This window comes from Protopterus annectens, chromosome 1.part2 (genome assembly GCF_019279795.1).
Source record: "Protopterus annectens isolate FY-2018-M chromosome 1.part2, PAN1.0, whole genome shotgun sequence".
Classification (NCBI taxonomy): domain Eukaryota; kingdom Metazoa; phylum Chordata; order Ceratodontiformes; family Protopteridae; genus Protopterus; species Protopterus annectens.
Genome location: NC_056727.1, coordinates 542533655 through 542556366, shown reverse-complemented (window position 1 = coordinate 542556366; position 22712 = coordinate 542533655). Strand labels below are relative to the sequence as shown.

At 38.1% G+C, this 22712-nt stretch overlaps 1 protein-coding gene across 1 annotated transcript in view; it reads right to left on the bottom strand.

Annotated features, from left to right (window-relative positions):
- Positions 1–10059: 10059 nt before the first annotated feature.
- The window catches only part of LOC122790011 (son of sevenless homolog 1-like), a gene marked incomplete at its 5' end in the record, with an annotated part of 1046520 nt that continues 1033867 nt past the window's right edge, over positions 10060–22712 (bottom strand). Inside the window, 1 exon segment of the mRNA XM_044057549.1 lies at positions 10060–20256. Coding sequence (XP_043913484.1) covers positions 19765–20256 — 492 coding nt within the window.

Here is a 22712-nt window from a genome sequence, read left to right as displayed (position 1 = left end):
ACCTTGAGTAAGTTCCGGATCATTGCTGGTCTGCTGGGAGTGGCTGGATGACTCTTTTTTGCAATAGTTTCTGGACCTCTACGGATTCTACATCCCGTAGACTGGGTGGAATGTCTGGGATTCCTTTTGTTGGTCCGGGATAAGAGTGAAAGGGGATGAAATATTCTCTGGATACGTTTTGTACCCATCGGTCTTTTGAGATATTTAGCCAGGTGCCTAGGTACAAAGACAAACATTCCTTGACTGCCTCCAGAGCAGGACAGTCGGGCCTCCTTTCAGGAGCGCTGATAGGGTTTCCCAAGGAGCTGATCCCTGTCACCCTGGTTCTGTGGACCCCCTCTGCCACGTGGGCATCATCTTCCACCATTGACCACTCCTCTGCCCCTGGAGGAGGCTTCACCTTGTGAGTTTGGAAAGGCTCCTTGGGTCTTACATAACCACATCTTCCCACCCCGTTGACCTTTGGGATAAGGTCTAGTAGGGGTAGAAAAATTGGACTCCAACAGCAGATAGAGTCTTACCATCTTGCTCACATCTGGTGAGGGTCTCTCTTACTTTTTGTCCAAATAAGGAGGAACCATCGAAAGGGGCATTCACAAACGACTTAAAGGGTTCCGCAAAAGAACATAAGCGCATCCATGAAGGTCTCCAGAGAGCAGTTCCTGTACCCGCAGCCCTACTCATTCCATCAGCGGCATAAGACACAAGGTGTATGGACGTGTTTACAATGGAATTGAGGGTAGCAAGCTAAGACGTCACCTTGTCCATCAAAGAGTCAGCTACTGCACCCAGGAGAGTATCTCCAAGCTCCTTGAGGAGATCTCTTTGTAGACGTGTGAAGTGGGTCAGGCAGTTCAATGACCGAAGTGCAAAGGTCGTAGAACTGAACATGCGCTTCCCGAGTCTGTCCATTACCCTAGATTCCCTATTAGGAGGATGAACAGAGGTAGAAGTCTCCATTTCCTTTTTAGTGGCTGCCACGACCACCATGGCATCAACAGGTATGGGTCTAGATAAAAAGGCCTTGTCATGGGGTGCGGATATGCACTTGTTTGGCCTTCTAGGAACAGGATCTATAGAATCTGGTGACTCCCACACTCTTAGAGATAAAAGATCCATTAAGTCATCAAAGGGTGGAGACACCCAAGAGGTGGAGGGCCAGGACCTAAAAGCCTTCAGGAGCACTGATTCATCCTCGGTAGGGTTTTGGGGCTGCCAGTCTCCCCATCTGCTTAAGAATCTCAAGGATATCCCCGAAGGAAATATCCTCAGAGGGGGACCCTTCTGATTCCTCCAAATCAGTGTCCGACGTGATGGATTCCTGAGGGGAATCTAGACGTCTCCTCTTACATAGCCTCTTCCAAGGTACCTCCTCAGTGGGAATCTCTGGAGAAGTATCGGAAGAGCAGGGTTCTCCCAATGGGGTATCCTGGGGTTCTGGGTCCCTACGCTTACAGTGAACCTCTGGTAGCAGAGAAGCAGCAGATGCCTTTCGGGAGAAGGCGGCCATATCAGAGGTTGTGGAAGTCCTGTGGGACAAAGCCCTCCTCATGGTATCAAAGGCCCAATGGCTCCGATGCGAGGAAGCACCCAGGTCCGAAGACACAGAGGACTCCTCCCGCACCAGAACCGCAGGGCTCCAAGCCCAAGGTAGGAGCTGAACTCATCCGTGTCGATGCCCCAAGAGGAAGAGTCAGAACCGATGTATCAGTTCGACTCCCCCTCCCCCAGAGCAGACAGGAGAGTGTCGGCTCCCAGATTCCATTGCCGGAGCAGAGGATATCAGGGTGGTCGGTATCGACAGCTCAGAGGTGAGTGTCTGTACAGAGGGCTCCACCAGCGACTGACTGGCCTCCTCCGGCTCCGAAGTTTCATGCAAATCGTAGGAGGATCAACAATAGGAGAGGATTTTGTCGGTTCCGAAGCTGAGAGAGTTGAAACTGACAATTTTTGCAAGCGCCGGGTCCTGTAGAAGTCTTTGCACCAGTTGGTCCATATCAGAATCGGATAGCATAGAAGCCCGAGAGAATACCACTGACAGAGCCAGTGACCCTAGGATCGGGGACCTCAAGGTAGGAGATACCGGTTCAAGAACTGGGGACCGGCTTCTACCAGCAACCTGAACGGTCAGTTCTGATGGCACTGGAGCAGAGATCGTAGCCTTCTTAGATGTATTTGGGACCGAGGAGCCCTTCGGTGCCGAACCAGATGACGATGCAGGAGAAGATGGTTTTGGCTGACTGGAAGCAGAGTCCAAATCTGACTGGGAGCCCCTTTTAACCAACTTATGCTTTCTCTTCATAGGTTGGTACTAGGCTATCAGCCCTAGGGCCTATACAAGCCTAGCCATAACAATTCCCTGGCTATTTCTTCCCACACTATTTACTTCCCTGGACCCCTGTCTAGCAGGACAACTGACATGATCCCTGGGGTGAATTTCCTTTCTCCCATCCAATCGTCAAGGTTCCTTTTGAAGAGGGCCAAAGAGGCACTCAGCTTGACATGTATGGGCAATCTATTCCAGAGTCTGGGAAGTATAAAAAGTATCTTATTAAGGGTAAATTCAATTGTAATACAAAAGGGGTTGTTTATTTGAGTTCATGTATTTATTGCACTGCCTTTTATGTAGGTAGAACAGAAAGACCCCTTAAAAATAGAATCTATGAGCATATGTATGCAATTGAAAAAATTAATTTGAATAATACTCTAGCCAGACACATCAATTCTTACCTGACCCATGATTTTAAATTTTTGGTTATGGAAAAGATTGTTGACAACATGAGAGGTGGGCCAATGGATTTGAAATTGGATGAAAAATAATTGATTTGGCAAATGAAATTGAATGCTTTGATGCCCCAGGCTTGAATGATTCTGTGCCCATTAGAAGTATTCTGAAACTGAGGGCTTTGACCAGATGAAAAATGTAAATGCATTATATATATATATATATATATATATATATATATATATATATATATATATACATATATTTTTAATATATTGTTTTTTCATATTTAATGATGTTTTCACATTTACAATATATTCAATATTAAGATTTTTAGTGTTTTATGGTTTTAATGTTTGAATGTTTGATATTAATGTTTCTAACTTGGTATGGGTTTAATTTTATGGAATTATGTTGCGTCCTTAGCTCTTTAAATGGAGGTTTGGCTTATTCAATTGTTGAGTGACGTCATGACTTGTAAACTTATTTAAGTTCTGTAGTATGTTTTTTGAATTGTCTGATGAAGTTTGTTTATTTCAGTAAATGAAAGCGTTTACCTTATTTTTGGACTCAGTGTGGTTTCTTGCTCTATTTTTCAATTGTTTTTTTAGTTTTTGGTTTTCTGTATTGGTTTGGTTGTCTGTGGTTTACATGGAGGAATCGACCACACTCGGGTCTCAAGATTTATTTAATAATGAGGATTCTATATCTAATACAGATTCCGGGGCTATAGGAAAATTGACTGCATTGATTCAAATGCTTTCACGACGAGTTGACACTCTTGCCAATCAAGTTGGGGGCACCTTGTCTTGTAGTACCGGAAATGCCGGTAGTTCCGGTTCAAACATTTTGGCGAATTCAGCTCTTCCTAGGTTGCAAGGTAACACCTCTGGATCGCAGGATCGAGGTAATTCAGCACCTGGGAGTTTTTCATCTGGTTTGCTCTGTTCTGGAGTTCATACTTCACCGAATACTGGGAATATGTCGGAAAGGCGCACTCAAGCTAACATTAACATTGGTGGAGCAGTGAGTATTTCTTTTGCCATTCCTAATCTTAATGAATGGTTTAAGGACCTGTTTTTTTGTTTTAATACTGCTTCACATGCAGTTAATTCATCGAGTACTGTCATTGTAGAAAATAATCTTATCAACAATTTAAAAAATTTGATATAAAAATGTTCCATTTCAAAAAATTACAAATTGAGGTGCAGTATTTGAACAAATGTATAAAGAGGCAACAAGTTCCGAAGGGGCTTAGACAATGATGGTTCCCCTCTGGTTTGATTGCCAATTCTGCTTTTCATAAAGAACTGCTTAGCCTATTCGACCGACAAGGGGTTGAATTTATGGGCTTGCTTGTTAAAGCTTACTGTGTCCAGATGAACGTCTTGAAAACGGAACTAGCTGAATTGGACTTAATTATTTGTTCGGACAATGATTTTTTACGTTATAAATATGATTTCTTGCACATTTTCACTAGCATTGACAATGCATGGTCTAAAATTAAGGACAATAAATTGAAGAAGCTTAACAGAGATCATTTAGCCTATGGGAAAGGGCTAACTTACCCTTTTACCCCCTTCGAATGTTAATCGGAATATTAATGTTGGACTTAATAGTGGTTTTTCTGATATGGGTGAGAATGTTGATAATTTTGATAGCAACGAGAGCGTATTGAATAACATTATGCCTACTGAAGTATCTCCTGTGAGGAGTAAAAGACTTGCTAATAAACACACCAGCAATAGCGGGAATAACAGAAATCCCCATATGGAGGGTATGGGTTCATCTCAGGGTTTTCAGGGGGCCAGGAAGGCAAACAATGGGGGACAACAAAACAGGTCTCAACAGCAGCAGCATTGGAAAAAGAAAGGGCAGAAAAGGAGGAGGAGATAATTGTTACTCCTGGTTCTGTAAGTTGTTTAAACCTTGTTGGCACCCATTTAGAAACTGTTAAAGTTTTGTTTAATAGTACTAATGATTTTAAAATTTACAATTACTCTACATTTGTACCTGCCGCTTTACTCATTAATGTTCTGGCTAAAGGTTTAACATTTGTTCCTTCTTTTGGGGGGGATTTGGCTAGAACCCTTATTGACCTTAAATCTTTTACTAAAAAATTGAACTTGAATGTTCTTTTTGGCACTAATTCTAGCCTTACTAAAGACTTTAGAATTGCTAGTATTTTTAATCCTGCATTACACCCCTCCATTTTACTCTCTGAAAAAATTTGTGAGAATGACTTTAGGGATGTTTTGAACAACAAAGTGTTGTATGGATCTGAATTATTTAATTGTGCAGAAAGAGAGGCATTGAAAGATTTGAATTTTGCTGGCATATGGGTTATTAAACCTGATAAGGGGGGCGGGTTGATCTTCATGAATAATGATGATTAGTCTAACAGTATGTGTGCACTTTTGACAAATGAAGCTTATGTTAAAGTCTCTCTCTCAATGAAATTAATGGAGCATATCAACATATTAAGGGCTTTCTAAATGATTTATTTTTGGATGAATGTATTGATGTAGATTTATTTAATTATCTTTCCATTCCTCACCCTCTTACCCCTATGATGTTTGGGCTAACTAAAATCTATAAAAATTTGGATAACCCTCCTTTCTGTCCCATTATTGATGGCAGACAATCCATTACCTACGCTTGTGCCAAATTTGTGGGCATTAAACTTAAAGAAGCCTTGAAAAATGAGAGCCAGATATGTAAGGATTCGTGGGCTTTCTTAGGGGTGATTAATAACCTTTGTTTTTCTGAGAACCTCAATTTTTTCACAATCAATGTCCGTGATCTTTACACAGTTATTTCTCAGGACATAGGTTGTGAATGGGTAAGGGAATTCCTTTTAGAACAACGTGTTGATGGTTCTAGCATTGATTTAGTGATCTATCTGTTGGAACTTGTTCTTAGTAATAACTATTTTTTGTTCAATAAAGAATATTACTTACAGAAAACGGGTGTTTCCATGGGTTCTCCCTGCGGGGCCACTTTTGCTAACACTGTAATAGCCTATTGGGAGAGACATTTCCTGTTCAAGGATGTTACTTTTCAAGAGAGAACCGCATGGTACAACCATTATTTGGATGATATTTTCATCCTTTGGAAGGGTGATGAATCTTCAGCTATTTCATTTATTGAGCATATTACTAAATTTCCCAACTTTTTGGATTTTACTTGGGAATTCCAAACAGAAAATATTTCCTGTCTTGATGTTGAATTGATACAAGATTTTTCTTTGAAGAAATATGTTTCAAAGATTTTCAGAAAGTCAACCTATTCTAATGCATTCCTCCATTATTCCAGTTGCCATCCATTTGCCCAAAAGAAAGGTGTGGTGAAAGGCCAGCTAGTTCGGGCCGCTAGGATGGTTTCTTTGGAATCTGACTTTATGGACGAATGCAATCTTTTGAGGGTAATGTTTATTAAACGTGGATACCCCAGCAAATTAGTGGATGATCTTATTAGGGAAGTCCACTTTAAAAGACTGAGAGGTTTATTCAAACCATTGTTGTCTTTTAGTGAGGGGCAGGATATGGATGTAATGGGAGATGCCCATCTTATTAATAATGTGGACCAGTTACAAAATAGGAATTATGAATTAGTTGCAGGTTCTAATCACATAGGGTTTGAAATTAATGATTCTCATGCCCCTTCTGATATTGACTTAGCCAAACTGAGTTTCATCACCACATTTTCTGTTGATGCATTTTCTCTTAAATCAATTATTTTGAAGAGTTGGTGTTTTCTTTTGGCTGATATTTTAATCAAAAATAGTGTGGGTGATTTTCCCTGTGTGGTTTTTAGGAGAGGTAGGAATTTGAAAATGGTCCTTGAAAGTGGAGCTTCAAAATATCATTTACCACATTGTGGGATGTTTAAATGTGAGGCCTGTCGGTGGTGTAAACATATTAAAGTCGCCAATTCCTTTATTATTAGGAACAAAAAATATCTTAAGGGTAAATTCAATTGTAATACAAAAAGGGTTGTTTATTTGAGTTCATGTATTTATTGCCCTGCCTTTTATGTAGGTAGAACAGAAAGACCCCTTAAAAATAGAATCTATGAGCATATGTATGCAATTGATAAAATTAATTTGAATAATGCTCTAGCCAGACACATTAATTCTTACCCGACCTATGATTTAAAATTTTTGGTTATGGAAAAGATTGTTGACAACATGAGAGGTGGGCCAATGGATTTGAAATTGGATGAAAAAGAATTGATTTGGCAAATTAAATTGAATGCTTTGACCCCCCCCCCCCCCAGGCTTGAATGATTCTGTGTCCATTAGAAGTATTCTGAAACTGAGGGCTTTGACCAGATGAAAAATATAAATGCATTATATATATATATATATATATATATATATATATATATATATATATATATAATGCATATATTTTTAATATATTGTTTTTTCATGTTTAATGATGTTTTCACATTTACAATATATTCAATATTAAGATTTTTAGTGTTTTATGGTTTTAATGTTTGATATTAATGTTTCTAACTTGGTATGGGTTTAATTTTATGGAATTATGTTACATCCTTAGCTCTTTAAATGGAGGTTTGGCTTATTCAATTGTTGAGTGACGTCATGACTTGTAAACTTATTTAAGTTCTGTAGTATGTTTTTTGAATTGTCTGATGAAGTTTGCTTATTTCAGTAAACAAAAGCGCTTACCTTATTTTTGGACTCAGTGTGGTTTCTTGCTCTATTTTTCAATTGTTTTTTAGTTTTTGTTTTCTGTATTGGTTTGAGAGTCTGGAGAGTCTCTGGGTTAGGAACCTATCCCTCCAGCATGTTTTGTTTATTGTGATGACAAGATTTAGATCCCTGGAGCGTGTGGCTCTGAGGGATTGGGATTTCTTTAAGTGTAGCATGTCCAACAGCTCTGGGTTTGACATGGCCTTGTATGTTAAGCAGAGATCGCCTCTGAGTAGACAATATGCGACAGAGTATAGCTGGAGTTTTTTTAAGGCTATCAGCGTAGGGCATCTGCTTAGGCCCGTGATTCTTTTAGTGAGGTATTTCTGCGGCCTTTCCAGTTGTTGCAGATGTCTTGGCTAAAACCCTGGAGCTAAAGCCATGGCAAATGGAGCAAACCTCCTGCAAGTGTACATCCCCTAGACAGTACACACATGTGGAATGACCATCCGTTATTGACATTTTTTGATTGCATTTGACACACCGTTTAAATCCTGATTTAGCCTTCTCTGACACTCTGGTCCAAATAACAGCTATATCCAAATAACTAAGTCCAAGAACAAATATATCTATCTGCCTATCAGCTATAAACTGGTTATTATATGGCAGCAATACTACTTCAAGAGCCTAACCAGCTAACAGTATAAGCAAAAAGCCTCAAATCTGAAAACAAAAATGGCTAAAAGCCTAATTGGCTAAAGTGAAAGGTGCAAAAAAACTGCAACAAGCCTAACCAAGCTGGGAAAGAGCTATGTACTAACCACAAAAGGCCAACGACCAACTAAAATAACAGGGCCAAGCCCAAGTATCTTAACACTCTAAGAAAGAAAAACTTATTCAACTGGATACAAGTCCAAATGGACAACAAGCCAATCACTTTTAGTACTAATAAACTACAATACCTACAAACTACTACAAACCTAAACTACAATAAGAAATAGAAAAAAGGAAGAAATTTTAGAAAATCACATTTATCTAATCCAAAGAAATGGCCAAGAGCTGTAAAGAACACCCAATCAGTTGCAGCGGCAAACTAGATCCGAGGAATGTAGTGGTGCATTGTGGGATAGGGCTTGGCCTCGAGCTGTTAAGAGACCTCGAGCTTTGCTATTTGGCCGAATCGGAGACTATCAGTAAGAATGAAGGTGAGATTGAACAACTTCACATCTGTAGTTAATCAAAGAATGCAGCTTTGATTTTGTACTCCATAGCAATACAAAGTCATCACTATGACAGGTTAAGGTAAGTGTCATACAACCTTTTGATGAAAGTGTGGGAAGTTAAGAACCAATAAATAACTACATTCTCTGCATAGACAATTGCTTTAGTGTCTGACAGCAGTAGGAAGGGGGGTGAATAAGAGCAAGAACAGTATGGGGGCTTAGACAGACCTATGTGGTCCTATCATATGAAGTCATGTTGAGGATAAGAGGGAGCATCTAATTTTAGTAGAGAAGGAGCGATTAAGCAATAGTTAGACAAACAGGCTACAACTCATGTGCTAAAGCCAGCAAAGTGCAGGCTGTTCTGCCACACTGGTGGCTGATAAGGTCAAAAGCCTTGGTTAGGCACCTGTGTGAGGACACTTACCCATGTTAAGAACAACACCATCTGTCAGGGACCAAAGGGTTGCCTGTTCATAAGCCATACTGGTGCCTTGGTAGAATACCATATTGTTTGAGGCATTTTCATTTTAAATTATTTTTCCTTGGACTGTGAGAACCAATATATGTTTAAAGTTAGAAGTTAACAGTAGAGAACTATTTTTTTTTTTAGTACAGGTCAGATAATAGCAGACTTCCAAATATATGGTAAATGCTTCAGATGATGGAAAGGTTGTAGATGTGGCTGTAAGTGTTTAGAATATAGTCCTTGCAAATTCAGAAAACTTTGAGCAAAGTCTGGACTTTTCTGATAACGAGTTTCTGTAAAAGGCCTTACCTGGAAGCATGACAGAAAAACAAAAATTGTACTACGGCTTCTGTTACATTTTACTCCATGGCAACCATTTGTAAAGCCACTTAACAGAAGGAAAATGTCAAAGGGATGGGCCAATACTTGGTGGAAAGTATTCAATCGATCAGGTTGTGCCTATACAGCTGTCTACAACACTGATGTGCTCCTTATGACCAAATAACATCTATTCAAGCTTTACACATTTCAGAAAATATAAGTAAAATACCGGAAAATACAGATACTTCCAATGGGTGCTTCTTACTCATGTATTCCATACATTATACAATACTGTACACAACATGTTCTGCACACAACAGTGCCAAATGGACATAAATGTTGAATATGACAAAGAAAAGAACTGATAATCTGAAGAATTGCTCATATTCTGACAATATAAGTGCTGAAACAAAACTATGTTCAACTGCATGGATCCATAATCATGTGACAAAGCTGTGGTAAAAAAAAAAAAAAAAAAAAAAAAAGACATTTCACGACTTCAATGACTATGGTCCCCCAACAGAAAAGTGAGAGCCGGGTCAATGGACAGTATTTACACATCCTTAAAATGAAATGCCACTTTTTACACCATAAGAAAAATATTGCCCATACTGACTTTAAAACTATATAACTGTTTCTAAGAGAAAACAATATTTTTGAAAACATTTTAAACATTCTTTTTTATTTAATGCCAGAAAAACGACAGTATTTTTTCATTTTAAATGCAAAATGAATACTGTTACTGACACAGAATACAAAGGCCATCCACAGACATTGTTAGGTACACAGGTCATACAACAGATGTTGCAAGCGAAGATCACCACTTCGTTTTCACATCTGTGCCCAGTTTGGCAAAGCTTTCATGTTTAATCATCACAGCAAACATCCATGCCATTTAAACACAGACAAATACATATATACAACAAATGCATTGAAACTCAAATATGTACATTTCTTAAGACAACAAAATAGTTTGTTCTCAGGTATAGCCAACCAAAAACAAATCTGCCCTTCCAATCCTTGTCAATTTTGTTAGCATAGCTTGTGGGAGGATAAAAATGCATTAATAAAAAGGCACGTCTGGCTGCTACTGAAACTAGTGTGTAACTGGCACAGGGTAAACTTAACCATTCGGTCTACATAAGAGGTGATGCAAGATATAGGTCTTAGATTAAACTTTCCATATGCTAGTGGTGGGACCACAGATCATCAGCTGCTGAGTTTTTTTTAACAATTCAGTCTGTACTGTGAAAATAATGAATGCAGTAGTTAAAGGCAAATGGGGCTCAGCTCACAGAATACAAAAAAAATACAATTTTGTAGTACAGAAAAAGTATCAGCCAAGGCAATATACTTTGCAGAAATACCTCAATTATTTAAATAGCCATTGAAATTTTAATATTAAAAGAGCCGCACAGTCTTAACTCACTAGTCGGAGTTTTTCTAAGTACCTCTTACCAGTTCTTTGAAATCATGTCATGCTCTAACTTGAAATGGGAGTACTATACAATTTCTAGTTAAAGGTACAAGTTCATAACATCTACGCTAATGTTCACAGCAACAATAGGGCTTGAACTCAAACACAGTAATTGCATTATTTATATTAACATTTAGAGCTGAGCAGAATCTTTGAGGTCATATACAATAGTTTTAACTGCCAGAGTGGCTAACTTATGCAGTGGGTCACTGCATTAGTCAATCACATTCACTCATTAATAATACATTACAGTTACTCCAGCAGCTGTCATGGGCTGTCTTGTAGTATCTGTTGCAGAAATACATTGTTTTACATTACATTAATATTGCTCACTTCCTGTAAGCATTCTGCAAAATAAAACATTTTCATTTTAAATCACAATTATGTCTGCTTGAAAACACAACAGTCTACAGAGAGACAGAAAAATGTACTGTGCTAACTAGTACCTATCCACTGCCTCAACCAAACAACGAAGGAAGCTGCAATAGTTGCCTACAGAGCTAGCAAACTTCCATGCATGACTGGGGTACAGCAAAATCTGTACACCGACAGTTCCAACCTTAAGGACTGGTACCATGCAAGGTGTTCATAATTTTTAAAGAATTATGAATATAAGAAGAAGCTGTAAGGCATGTTAAGGAAGGCACTCCTTAAGGGTCTGTAAGACCATCTCTCTTGTGGAGCTGGAGTGTACTACACTTTTAAGCACGTAGGTGCATGCTGCATCTTGTTTTCTGCTTACCTGGAGGTACAGCGTTTATGGCTAAGACTTCTCAAGCCCTCTAAGGGTCATAAATGGCCAGTTTCAAACCACAGTTTTTCTCAATCAAGAATTTGAAAATGCTATATGGAACTTAAATGTACTACATCCACTTACTTAGAAACACAGCATGTGAAATGGAGCACTTCTCATTTTGTTGCATCAGATTCAATAAAAGCAGCTAAGCATCTTTAAAACTTAAGTACCTTTCTGCTGCTTAGTATTAAGCTTGGACTGTAAGTACCGACTTGCATTTGTGTGTTTTATATATCCCTTCCACCCATGAACAGACAAGTACACAGACAGAGACACTCGCAAAACATTCTAACTTGCTGTAGCAGTGATCAAACAGCAAACAAACAGTTATCTATTTTGTAACCACAGGACTTACCATTCACTACAATTACATGAAAGTGCAATTCTTTTACATTTGGTTTTGCTTTAAAATTCATTTACAAGCAAAAGGAAATACTAAAAGAAAGTGTTGCAATTAAGGTCAACACTTGGAAGCACAAAATCAATGGGCAAGAATTATGATGAACTGCATTTAAAGTTTATATGTATGTGTGCACATGAGTATGTATATATGGGCGTACACACACACATCAGATGAAAGCATCTAGAATCTTATCAAAAGTTATTCTGAAAGCAGAAAGAAATTTGCAATGTATGCTTCCTTCAGAAAAGCACAGCTTGACAAGATGCATTAAACTCTCCACTACGACAATACTTTTCCAATTGCAGACCACCACTTTTTGACAACAGCATTAGATTCTGTTCAAACCAATGGCAATATACAGCAATAAATAAACTCATAAGATAAATATTCCTTATAGCACTGTGGCTTAAAAGGAAATGCACTTCCCATGTTTGGAGAGAAAAAAAGGAGAACAAACATCTTAAGGGTTCATGTACACACATGCTTTTTAAACATACCAAAAGATAGCCACTTGTATATGTGAACCTGCATCTTCTCAGGGCTCCAAAGGAGACAACAAAATTGAAAATATTGCAACTATGTCACTGCAGTTTTTGAAACTCGAACAAAAAGGTGCATGCACGTACAGTTTTTCCAGGATTGTCAAACTCTTAAGAAAAAAATGGCCAACATAATGCAAGAGCAAACTCAACCAGAAATTAGCATGATAGCTTGATGCAGTTCTCCCATCATTTGTTAAATGTGATTTATTTCCTGTAACAAGACTAAACTGCATGTTTGCAACCATTTATCTTGTATTCGGTTGTTTTAAACTGCCAAACTTCATTAAACATTAGTGACTGTGTAAGAAAAAGACTTGGCCAGAATGATCATACACTTTCTTAAATCTGAACTATAAATACTCCCCAAAAACAAAATACTTATTTGAGTATGAAACAGGCATGTCAATGCATTTTTGGCCTGGAACTGTTCGAATTTTTTTTGCTGGACAATAGGATTAAAAAACATTTTTTTTCATTGTGGGGGTGGGGGTACAGAACCCAGTCAGGCCCAAATCAAAAGGAAAGGACAAAAACGCTACTCCAGGGGAACACAAATGTTATTGCTCCTTTGTTAGATTTTATAATATTGCTGGGTAAGACAGCTTTCTTACATTGTTGATTTCTCAGTACGATGAAGCATGGTTTATTGCAGGTGCTGTAATTTAATGTGAGGTTGCACAATTTTATAATTCGTAGGAGAGAGAACACCTCCCCCACCTTTTCTACTTTTTCTTTCTTCTTCTCCAAGTTTGCATGACCTCAAAGGTAGTATATACAGATATCAGGGTTGCAGGGAACACAGTATCGAGGGTTGGTGCACAGGACAAAAATAATTACACTGCAACATTTTGTACTGCACTGAAGTATAATACGTTGTAGTGTCTAATGTTTCTATATTTACACATTTCAGTTCCAATATTTTGCACTTTGCCTGAGGGAGATGCAATGTTTCTTTAATACAGACCCGTGTACCAGTCTTAATGTCTATTTTTTGACACGTTGGAACTTGAAAAATGTTAGGCATAAAATCCCTTCATTTTTGTTTGCCCTTAACTAGGATAGGCCAACTGGGCATAACTCATTTAATTAGGATTAACTTTCAGATTACCCAATCAGCAAATGTCAAAGGCACACAAGATCATCTTGACTGGCGATTTAGAAAACACTGGAGGTAAAAGCTGGTCGGAAAGCATTCAAAATGGTCAGATTCTTTTGTTCTGCATAATCCTAGATGGACATACAAAACAGACAAAGATTTGAGTACTTATAATTATTTTAATTACTCTATATGTGGTTCCATCCACGATGAAGAGTTCATTAGATCCTACATGACAAAGACAATTGGAGTACTGACTGAAACAGACTAAATGTACATTTATTTAGCAGCTCATGTGCCAGAGAAGAGAGAAAAATAACTAATCTGCTTGCCTCTGTCAAAACAAAGGGTTGAGAACTTGTGCGCTGGGGTGTGCGCTCCACCTATTATTCCTGGTGGACAATGGACATGAGACAGAGGCAGCCAACTACAACAGAATGGAGCTAGTGAGGTAGCACCTGTTGTGGAAGCAGGTGACAAAGACCTTGCAACATTCTCCATGGGCTGTTTCACATGTGCAAGGAAATGGTAAAGCTTAAAAGAAAAAAAAAAACTTCTGTCAGCTCACTGGTCAGCAAAACAGATTCTGGAATCCACCCAGTAGACTAAAACTAAACGTCACATTCACTACCCTTGTAGATTAGAATGTAGACAGTCTCCAAAGAGCCAGATGAGCTATAGTATCTTAGGCAGAAGGTTGTCTTACCCAGGGTACTCTCTCTCAAGTTTAGCTATTAGATGGAAAGCACTCTGATGAGAATACTTCCATGGCAGCTGACATCCAAGGCATATTTTCTTTTAGTTATTATATTTAATTTACAAACTGTTTTGCCACAAAACAGCTTCTACAGTGCAACACTCAACAATGCTTTACCAATGATTTCTCATAAAATTTTGTATTACATAATTGTGAATCTTTTTGCAAATATCTGCCAAAAAGGAATAACTTCTACATACAGGTAAAAAAAATCAATAAACTGAGGTAAAATTAACAAAGAATTTTGTTGCAACTTTGAAATACCATCAGTTTGAGGAAAGCAGCCAAAGCTGATACAATGCCTGCTGAGTAGCAAAAAGCATAGAGGTTAAAAGACACAAGCTGGAGACTGCTTCAAACTGCAGTTTTTGGCTTATTTTCTTCAGTCTCCACTTCTATACTGTGCAAGTCAAAAGTCACAATAAGTACACTGCTTCTGTGCCACTCTGGAAAAAAAGATATCAGTGTCCAATGGGTTTTACTCAGCTAACATATTAATAAAGCGGAATGAATGCAGTACGCTTCTGTTATTGCTTTTCCTTATTTGCTGAATGCAGTTACATAGTTATTAAAAAAAAGAATTGCTTGGCAACCTGTAACAGAAATTAGCTGGTTTGAGCTGATGCATAAAACTTAAATGAATATATTACTCAGACAAAATCAGAACTTTTGACAAGACACCTGAAATACAACCAAGCACATCCAGTTGTTTATTATCAGGAAGGATAGCAAGATACTGGATTATTTAAAAAAATGCCACCTCAGCTATAAAATTCATTTCAATGAAAAACTGTTTTGGTGACAGAAGATACAGGGAAGTTGATAAAGGGAAGTCTGAAGCCCAGTGATTTGTCCAGATGCTGAGATAATCTCTTCAGAGACTGCTTTTCCTCATTATGAATTAAAAGTAGTATGATGCTGATGGTTCAAAAGAGTGGCATTTTCTTTTTCTACCTAAAATTGAAGTCCCATTTTAGAACCATGCATCAGAGTGGGATCTGAAGTACAGAACCATAAAGAAGGATTCCTTCATAAACTTCTGAGGACAATTTTTGGTCAGAAATGTAGTGCTGCCACTTATCTAATGGAGGACTAAATGACAGAAAGAAGATTTACATCAAATGGCGAGTCTGGAAATCTGGGGGGCAGACAGACTGAAGACCTATTGCTCTGTCCATGCTGGAAACTCTCTCACGTTATCCTTGTGAAAGGTCTCTTTGCCTCCACAAAAAAGCTTTTCTTTTTTTTTAAAACACTGGTCAACAAATAATCTAGGACATCCTGTTGCTAAGTAGCTGTAGCATAAGAAGCAGTGATCAGACAATGGAATGAAATATTACTCTCTCATAATGGGAGAAAAATGCCAGTGAAAAAGTTAATTTAATGAGGGGCACAGAAAATTGAAAAACTGTCCAAAGAATTTTCAAGAACACAAACATTATTGACACCATACACTGAATGATTACTCAGATCATGCAAACTCAATAATCTGTACACAGGAAGAAGGAGAAGAGTGTGTGCATTCACCACAGAAGGGGAGGAGAGTGATAGCTCCATTTACACTGATTTTAGTGCCCGTTTCTTCATGTATACGGTCAGATAACTGGTAGTCTGTAAATGCAAGTGGTACTTGCTTTCAAAACCCCATAGCCCTAACGTAAAACTAAAAAGAGCAACAGACAGCACCCAGCTTGTGACGGATGTTCATGAACCAGGAAAAGTCAGTACAGACACTGCAGCATTATTTTACAATACCTAAACTTCCAAAAAAAGACAGGGTGACACTAGATGGCATTAAATGACTGCAACTATACTGGCAAACTGAATTCTCTGTTAACTTCATTTGTGGGGGTGAGCTGGTACCTCCTCTTAAGTCTGGCTCTGTGGTACACAGGAACAGACTGTAGTCCTATGACCCATACGAATGACATTCAATTAGTAGTCCTGACAATGGAGTAGCCACAGGGAGGGAGAGGAGTGAATGGGCACTTCTCTATTGGGGGAAGGGTGGGGTTTGCATGCACCTGTAGGCACACATGGTGGTGTGATCTCCATGATGGAAACTGAAGAGACCATAACTCGTGGGATGAGCGGCAAGATAACTTGAAGAAAACATCCCTTGGGGAACTGAAAGGCCCCCCCCATGGACAGCCCACTGCATTCCCCTCCTCATTGCCCTACTGGGATCACATAGTTAGAGAAGAAGAAAATAAAGGTGAGAAAGGCTTGAAACACCTTTAATGGCTGCCTTAACGATGATTTCTCTCTGTTAACACTTGGTGGGTGAAGATAGTGAAAGGACTGAGGTCAAGACAGCGTTTAATTGTTGACAAGCAGTGACGGTAAAACTTGCAAACAAAAGAGAGAGAAAAATAGCTAAGGGAGGGAGTTTAAGGTCAACTTCCCCCTTACAGACACAAGTAATGGAAAGCACAATTAGCTGAAACGACTGCAACTGATATGGTACATGTATCAAGAACACGCACTTCATTCTATAAATTGTGGCAACTGGCAAAACTATTTTCAAAACAATTTAAGTGGATGATGGTACATACAGCAAAACTATGCCCACAAATATACAAAACAGTTTTATTAAGAGAGCAGAGAAAGTTTCCAACACTAACAGTATGGAAGGCAGCTAAAGAAAATGCTTTTCCTTTAAACTTCAGTATTTGTGATTTTATTGCATCCAGAGTTAGTGAGATAAAAAAAAAAAAAACAGCTTAAGCAAACAAGATTGAAGAAAAGATGTTTTATATGATGGGCAACCAGGAGGCTTCACCTCCTGCATCTTTCTACTTAATATAACCATTTCCAAGCTCAACCAAACTTGGAGTAGGTTACAATACCACTAAACTTGATTCCTTCCAAAATAAACTTTGTTTTGTAGGGTCTCAAATGAAATAGAACAGTAAAACAATTAAATACTAGATCTGATGCAAGCATTTAAAAAATATCCACTGTACAGTTATTAACTCAAGTCAACTACACTTGTAAGTCAATCTGCTTTACATACTGACAGTCCTTAGAAAAGATGTTAGGCAACTTTAAGGACAGCGTCCACAGTATTTTGAGATCTCAGATCTCATAGTCCCATCCTGCAGGCTAAAGCAAAGTTTTACTACCAATATTTAGTGCAATGTTTTCTGACACATTACTGAGTAAACAGACAGCAAATAAACACACACTGCTTAAACAGAAACTGACATGGATAAAATCAAACTTCTCAACTAACGTGAAAGAGAGAGAAAATGTGATAAATGTGTTTAACAATGAAACAATAAAACTGCTTGAATATGTAATGCACAATGCACTTAGGGGAAATGTCTACTGAAAAGCAAAAGAAAAGTGCCAGTTACTGACTACAGCTGCATGCCTTATAAAACACCTTACCATATTCAGAATATGAGCAAAATATTTTCACCAACTGTTTGTGCCACTGGTAATATAAGGAGAAAAAAGTTTCTGCTGAGATGTAAATACTGTGGCTAAACTCGTACACGAGCAGTTTGAGCAACAAGGCTGCAAACCAGCTAAGTGCATGTGTGCCCGTGTCATTTAACTAGTAAAGTGACATTGTTCTTATTGTACACACTGCATCAAATTATGTGCACATTTGCAAAAATGTTTCAAATGAAGAACCTGGTAACATACACTGCTGAAATGTATTTTGTTTTTTTTTGTACACACATCATACAATTAAAAGACAATCTGAATATAAATGGGGTCTTTCCTGCAAAGTAGTACTGTAAAGGAGTTCATCAAAATGATGTAGCTAAACATTAATCACCGTCTTCTTAATAGCTCAGCATACAGTGCAGCCAAAGTAGTTTGTAAAACAATTATAGTCAGGTTTACAGATAATCCATGTCACAGCAGTTCCTTTAGATATAGTACATCTGTGTAGCATCAGTAAATCACACGGTTAATTACTTATGGCCAGAATCAAATGCTAAAAATGTAAACAAAATACTCCAATAGAAATACAGCCCATTCACTAGGTAAGTGTGCAAAAAGGCAAACCGATATATTAGTAGTCCTCCATGGTTAGTGGCATACAAAGTGATCTGAAATAGAGCTGACACAACCAACTTTATGCAGTAGGCTTGCCTTCACATTACAGTCTGAAAATGAATACCACTGCAATTACCAGTCTCACATGTCCATTACATATGCACATACACACACACACACACACACACACATATATCACACACACGCATACATATACATACTTTTACCAGTGACCTGGGAGTGACCACTGAATGGGTAATACCAGCTGCGCTTCCCTATTTAGTGTTCTAAAACAAGACTGTCACTAATGTTGGACTAGTGCATATGACTAGCAACACTCAGTGCCCAGGAAAGAAATGTGTAATATTCAGTCACAGACCTTTTTCAAATCATCCAACATTTTACAGTACATAAGAGTATTTGTTTATGCAGACAGCTTAGTGCAGTTACAACAGCTTAGGCAAAGAAAAAGGAGTGAAGAATCAGGTTTCTGCTTTTTGCCCCTCCATAATATGATTGCACATCACAAGTGGTAAGGCACACAGTCATATAAACTGGTAATGACTTGGAAAGCCATGAAATGGATTATCAGTAAACCTTTATGAAAGCTGATATGAACTTAACGTACTTAATGTTATCTTTTAGATGTACATTTATTGTATTAAAACCAGATGTGAACATTGTTCTCTGCCAACATGATAGAATAAGACTTTATTTTCCCCTTGTTTGAAGGCAATAATTACATAATTTACTTCTTGGCAAACGTCTCTTATACGGTCTGGCACCCTTGACTTTAAGTACCTCTTTGGTGTAGTAGGTATCCATTTGAGTGCCCCCTTTGACAAGTTCTGATACCATACTGAAAACATTACACCGCATGTCTAGGTACCGTGGTTTACTGAAAGTCCTTTTATCAATTTTTCTGCAAAGGTTTCAAGACTTACATAACGATAAAAAAGAAATAGTTCCAACAACAAGGTGCATAATGTTTCAGTTTTACCCACAGTACTGTGCTTATGTGGATGTCTGGGATAACAAGCAACACCTGGGTACATGATTGGCATTTCAGGTTAATTTTATGGATGATTTCAGAAACCCCACTGCCAAAGGGTTTTGATTTTCTTTTATTCACAGAGTCAGTTTCCTGCTACTTCAATATCAATGAAGTTAAAAAAAATTCATCTGCTTAAGATAATTGGTTGTTTTATTTCCTCATTAATTTACATACTGCACTTGTTGAAGCGCTGTAGTTCTTTAGTGTTTGCAGAGTTCATCTACCGTTTAGGAGGTATGAGCATTGTCCACCAAAGGCAGCCCATCTCTGTGTATAGATGGATGCGTGCTCTCCCTTTTGTAAGTTTTTGGTGGAAGCTTTGGAATAGTCTGCAATGTGCTCTGTCGTGGGGGAATAGGGGGACCAGCTGGATGGGGGTCAATGTCTTGTGGCATAAAAGGTGATGATGGTAGATTTCTACGAGATCCTAGTGGTGATGGTGTTTGAGGGAGGGGCGTAAATGGAGCTGGGCTGCTGGGGAAAAAAGTATTGGTAGGTTCACTTTTTCTGCCCAGTGGTGGTGGCTGCAGATGCAGTGGTGAGCAAGAAAACACATCTGGCGTTCGTACAGGCTCTCGAGGTGGTAATGTGGGAGGGCTATCATCAGGTAGTTCTGATACAGAAGTCCTTTCTGGAATTGGGTATCGAGGTGAAAAGCTCTTAGCTGTTGGCTGCCGAGGAGGAATGGCAGGAGGGCTGTCCAAGTGTTTAGGCATCATCTGAAAGGAAACAAACAACACCAATAAAGACACTAACTAAAAGATGGCAGTTAAGTAAATATTCTGTATCCCATCAGCAATAAACAATATTGGCTACTACACTGTAAGAAATACCTTTCAGATGTCACATGAGATACACCCACCACTCTTTTCAGTTCTCAAAAATCCTCTTTAATCAAGGAAGAAAATATTTCACACTGTCAATTATTTTTGTAATATTAAAATTTTAGTGCACTTAAAGGCACACTTGTTTCTACTTCTAATCTTAAGTTTCATTATATTTTAACCACTCGTACCACACTGAGTGAAGATGAGAACCATTTTGTAAGAACAAGACGAGGCATGCCCACGTAATTTGAAATGCAAGATGATTTTAATCTTGCTCATTTGTTAAAGCAACTTGCCAATAACAAAATATTTTCACAATGTGCTAAGGAGTTTAGTATGACATCACTATTTTCACAATGTGGCAAGGAGTTTAGCGTGATATCACTTCTGCTAAAGCAGATTATGTCTTAGGAACAGTGGAATTTTATACAGTCTGTTACAGTACAGCTGTATGAGGATCTTTACTAATCATAGCAAAGTAGTAATAGAAGGAAAATGGGGAAAAGTCACCTTCCAAGCTAACATTCATGCATCATGCAACACTGTTAAAGCTGTGTCTTGCTTCATGCTTTTACTTTTTTTTTAGTTATAATATCCATTTTAAACCCACAGCAGTGAAATCATGGGGAAATATCTGTTGCAATAACAAAAACACAATACAGCAACAGTGTGGGACACTGAAAGACAAGTAGGTTATGAACATATAGCCTAAATTAAAAATACAGTTAAAACTTGCATTTCAGCAATTTCTTCAGAAATTATTACCAAGGTTGAGACAGACTGAGGGCAGTGGGAGAAATGGTAAAAACGGTCAAGGTTTACAACAGTTGTGAAAAATAACCTATATGGACCAGGAGTTACAGAATATGGAACACTAAAGAGAAAAAAAATGAAAGGTACTAAAACACATAGGCCAAAATATTATCACCACCACAGTAGTCTCACTTATACAACTTGTATCATCATCTTCATGTAAAAGCTCCTAGTGAGCTAATGGAGCTGAAAGTGGCAGACTACTGTCTGCATTACAACATATGTAATATCATTTGATGAAGACAGGAAACAAATATTTATAGCAAGTTGTTTTATGTGTCAATACCCTAAAATGTATCATATGCTAAGCAAAACACATTAACATTCTTTACTCATCACATATCACGTCCTTTTCTTCCACCAGGCTTTTCACTGGCTGCCAGTAATTCAGCACCTTCAACATTATTAAATCCAATCCCATTCAGCAAACATACCTGAATAATCCCATTCAGCAAACATACCTGAATAGCTCTTCCAAGCTCACAGCAATAATCTTTACACTGCTAATCAGTGTTGTTAACCCGACAAACAACCTCAGCCAAACCTACCACAGCACATCCTCCTTAATATGTACCCTACTAAATGCTGACAGCATCAAAAACAATCAAATAAATGCCTTTTTCACCACACTCTTCCTGACATTGCTGCTATCACAGATCATGGCTTAAAAACAACTCTTGAAGTTTTCAGCAGCTATTCCGATGATGCCAGCTCAGGCAGCAGTCGTGAGGCACTACTAACTTTATGACACAAATCTCAACCCTAAAATTATCTCACAGGTTAATGCCTAGTCTGACTCAGATACTTTTACCTTTCCCCTCACTGAGGAACAAAGTCACTCATTCACAGTTTCTTACTTTCACCCTTCCTCCCTTAACAAGTTCAAAACTCAGTGTGATGATCATTTTATCCATTTCCAAACAGTATACTTATTCCTAATGATGTTAATATTAATTTTCTGGGACTCTGTTGTAATGACGTCTGAGTTTCTTGCAGATTTTGACTTCATCCAACTAATTACTGAGCCAACACACCTAATTTATACTGACATGCCTTCCTGGTCCATTGTCTGACTACCCACTGAATGGGCAAGTTTATTTCCTTAATTCTTCACTTACCAGTACCCTAAAAGCCAGGCATAACTTTCCTCTTACCAATCTATATAATAAACTACGGAGATTCATGGACTTTAGTTTTTCAAAGTAGGACAAATTCTCCAAGTTGTTTACTTTTTTGTTAGAATGTCTTTGCAAAGTGTCTACAGTCAATTTCAGAAATTAAGTACATAAAGATAAATTATCTTCTATTATCAGTCTAACCAAATATATAAAAGTATTTTTCAATACTTTGAAGAACTAATCCTACATGTTTTAATGCTCTGTTTTTAATATTAGTAATATGCCATATAAATCCATACTTTGTTCATCAGTAACACCTAAAATCCATTATCTGAGTAACTTTTTCGAGTACAATCACATCTGTTTTTGTTTCTCTATAGAGGCCTTTACAAAAATCAGAGAATCTGGGCAACAGGT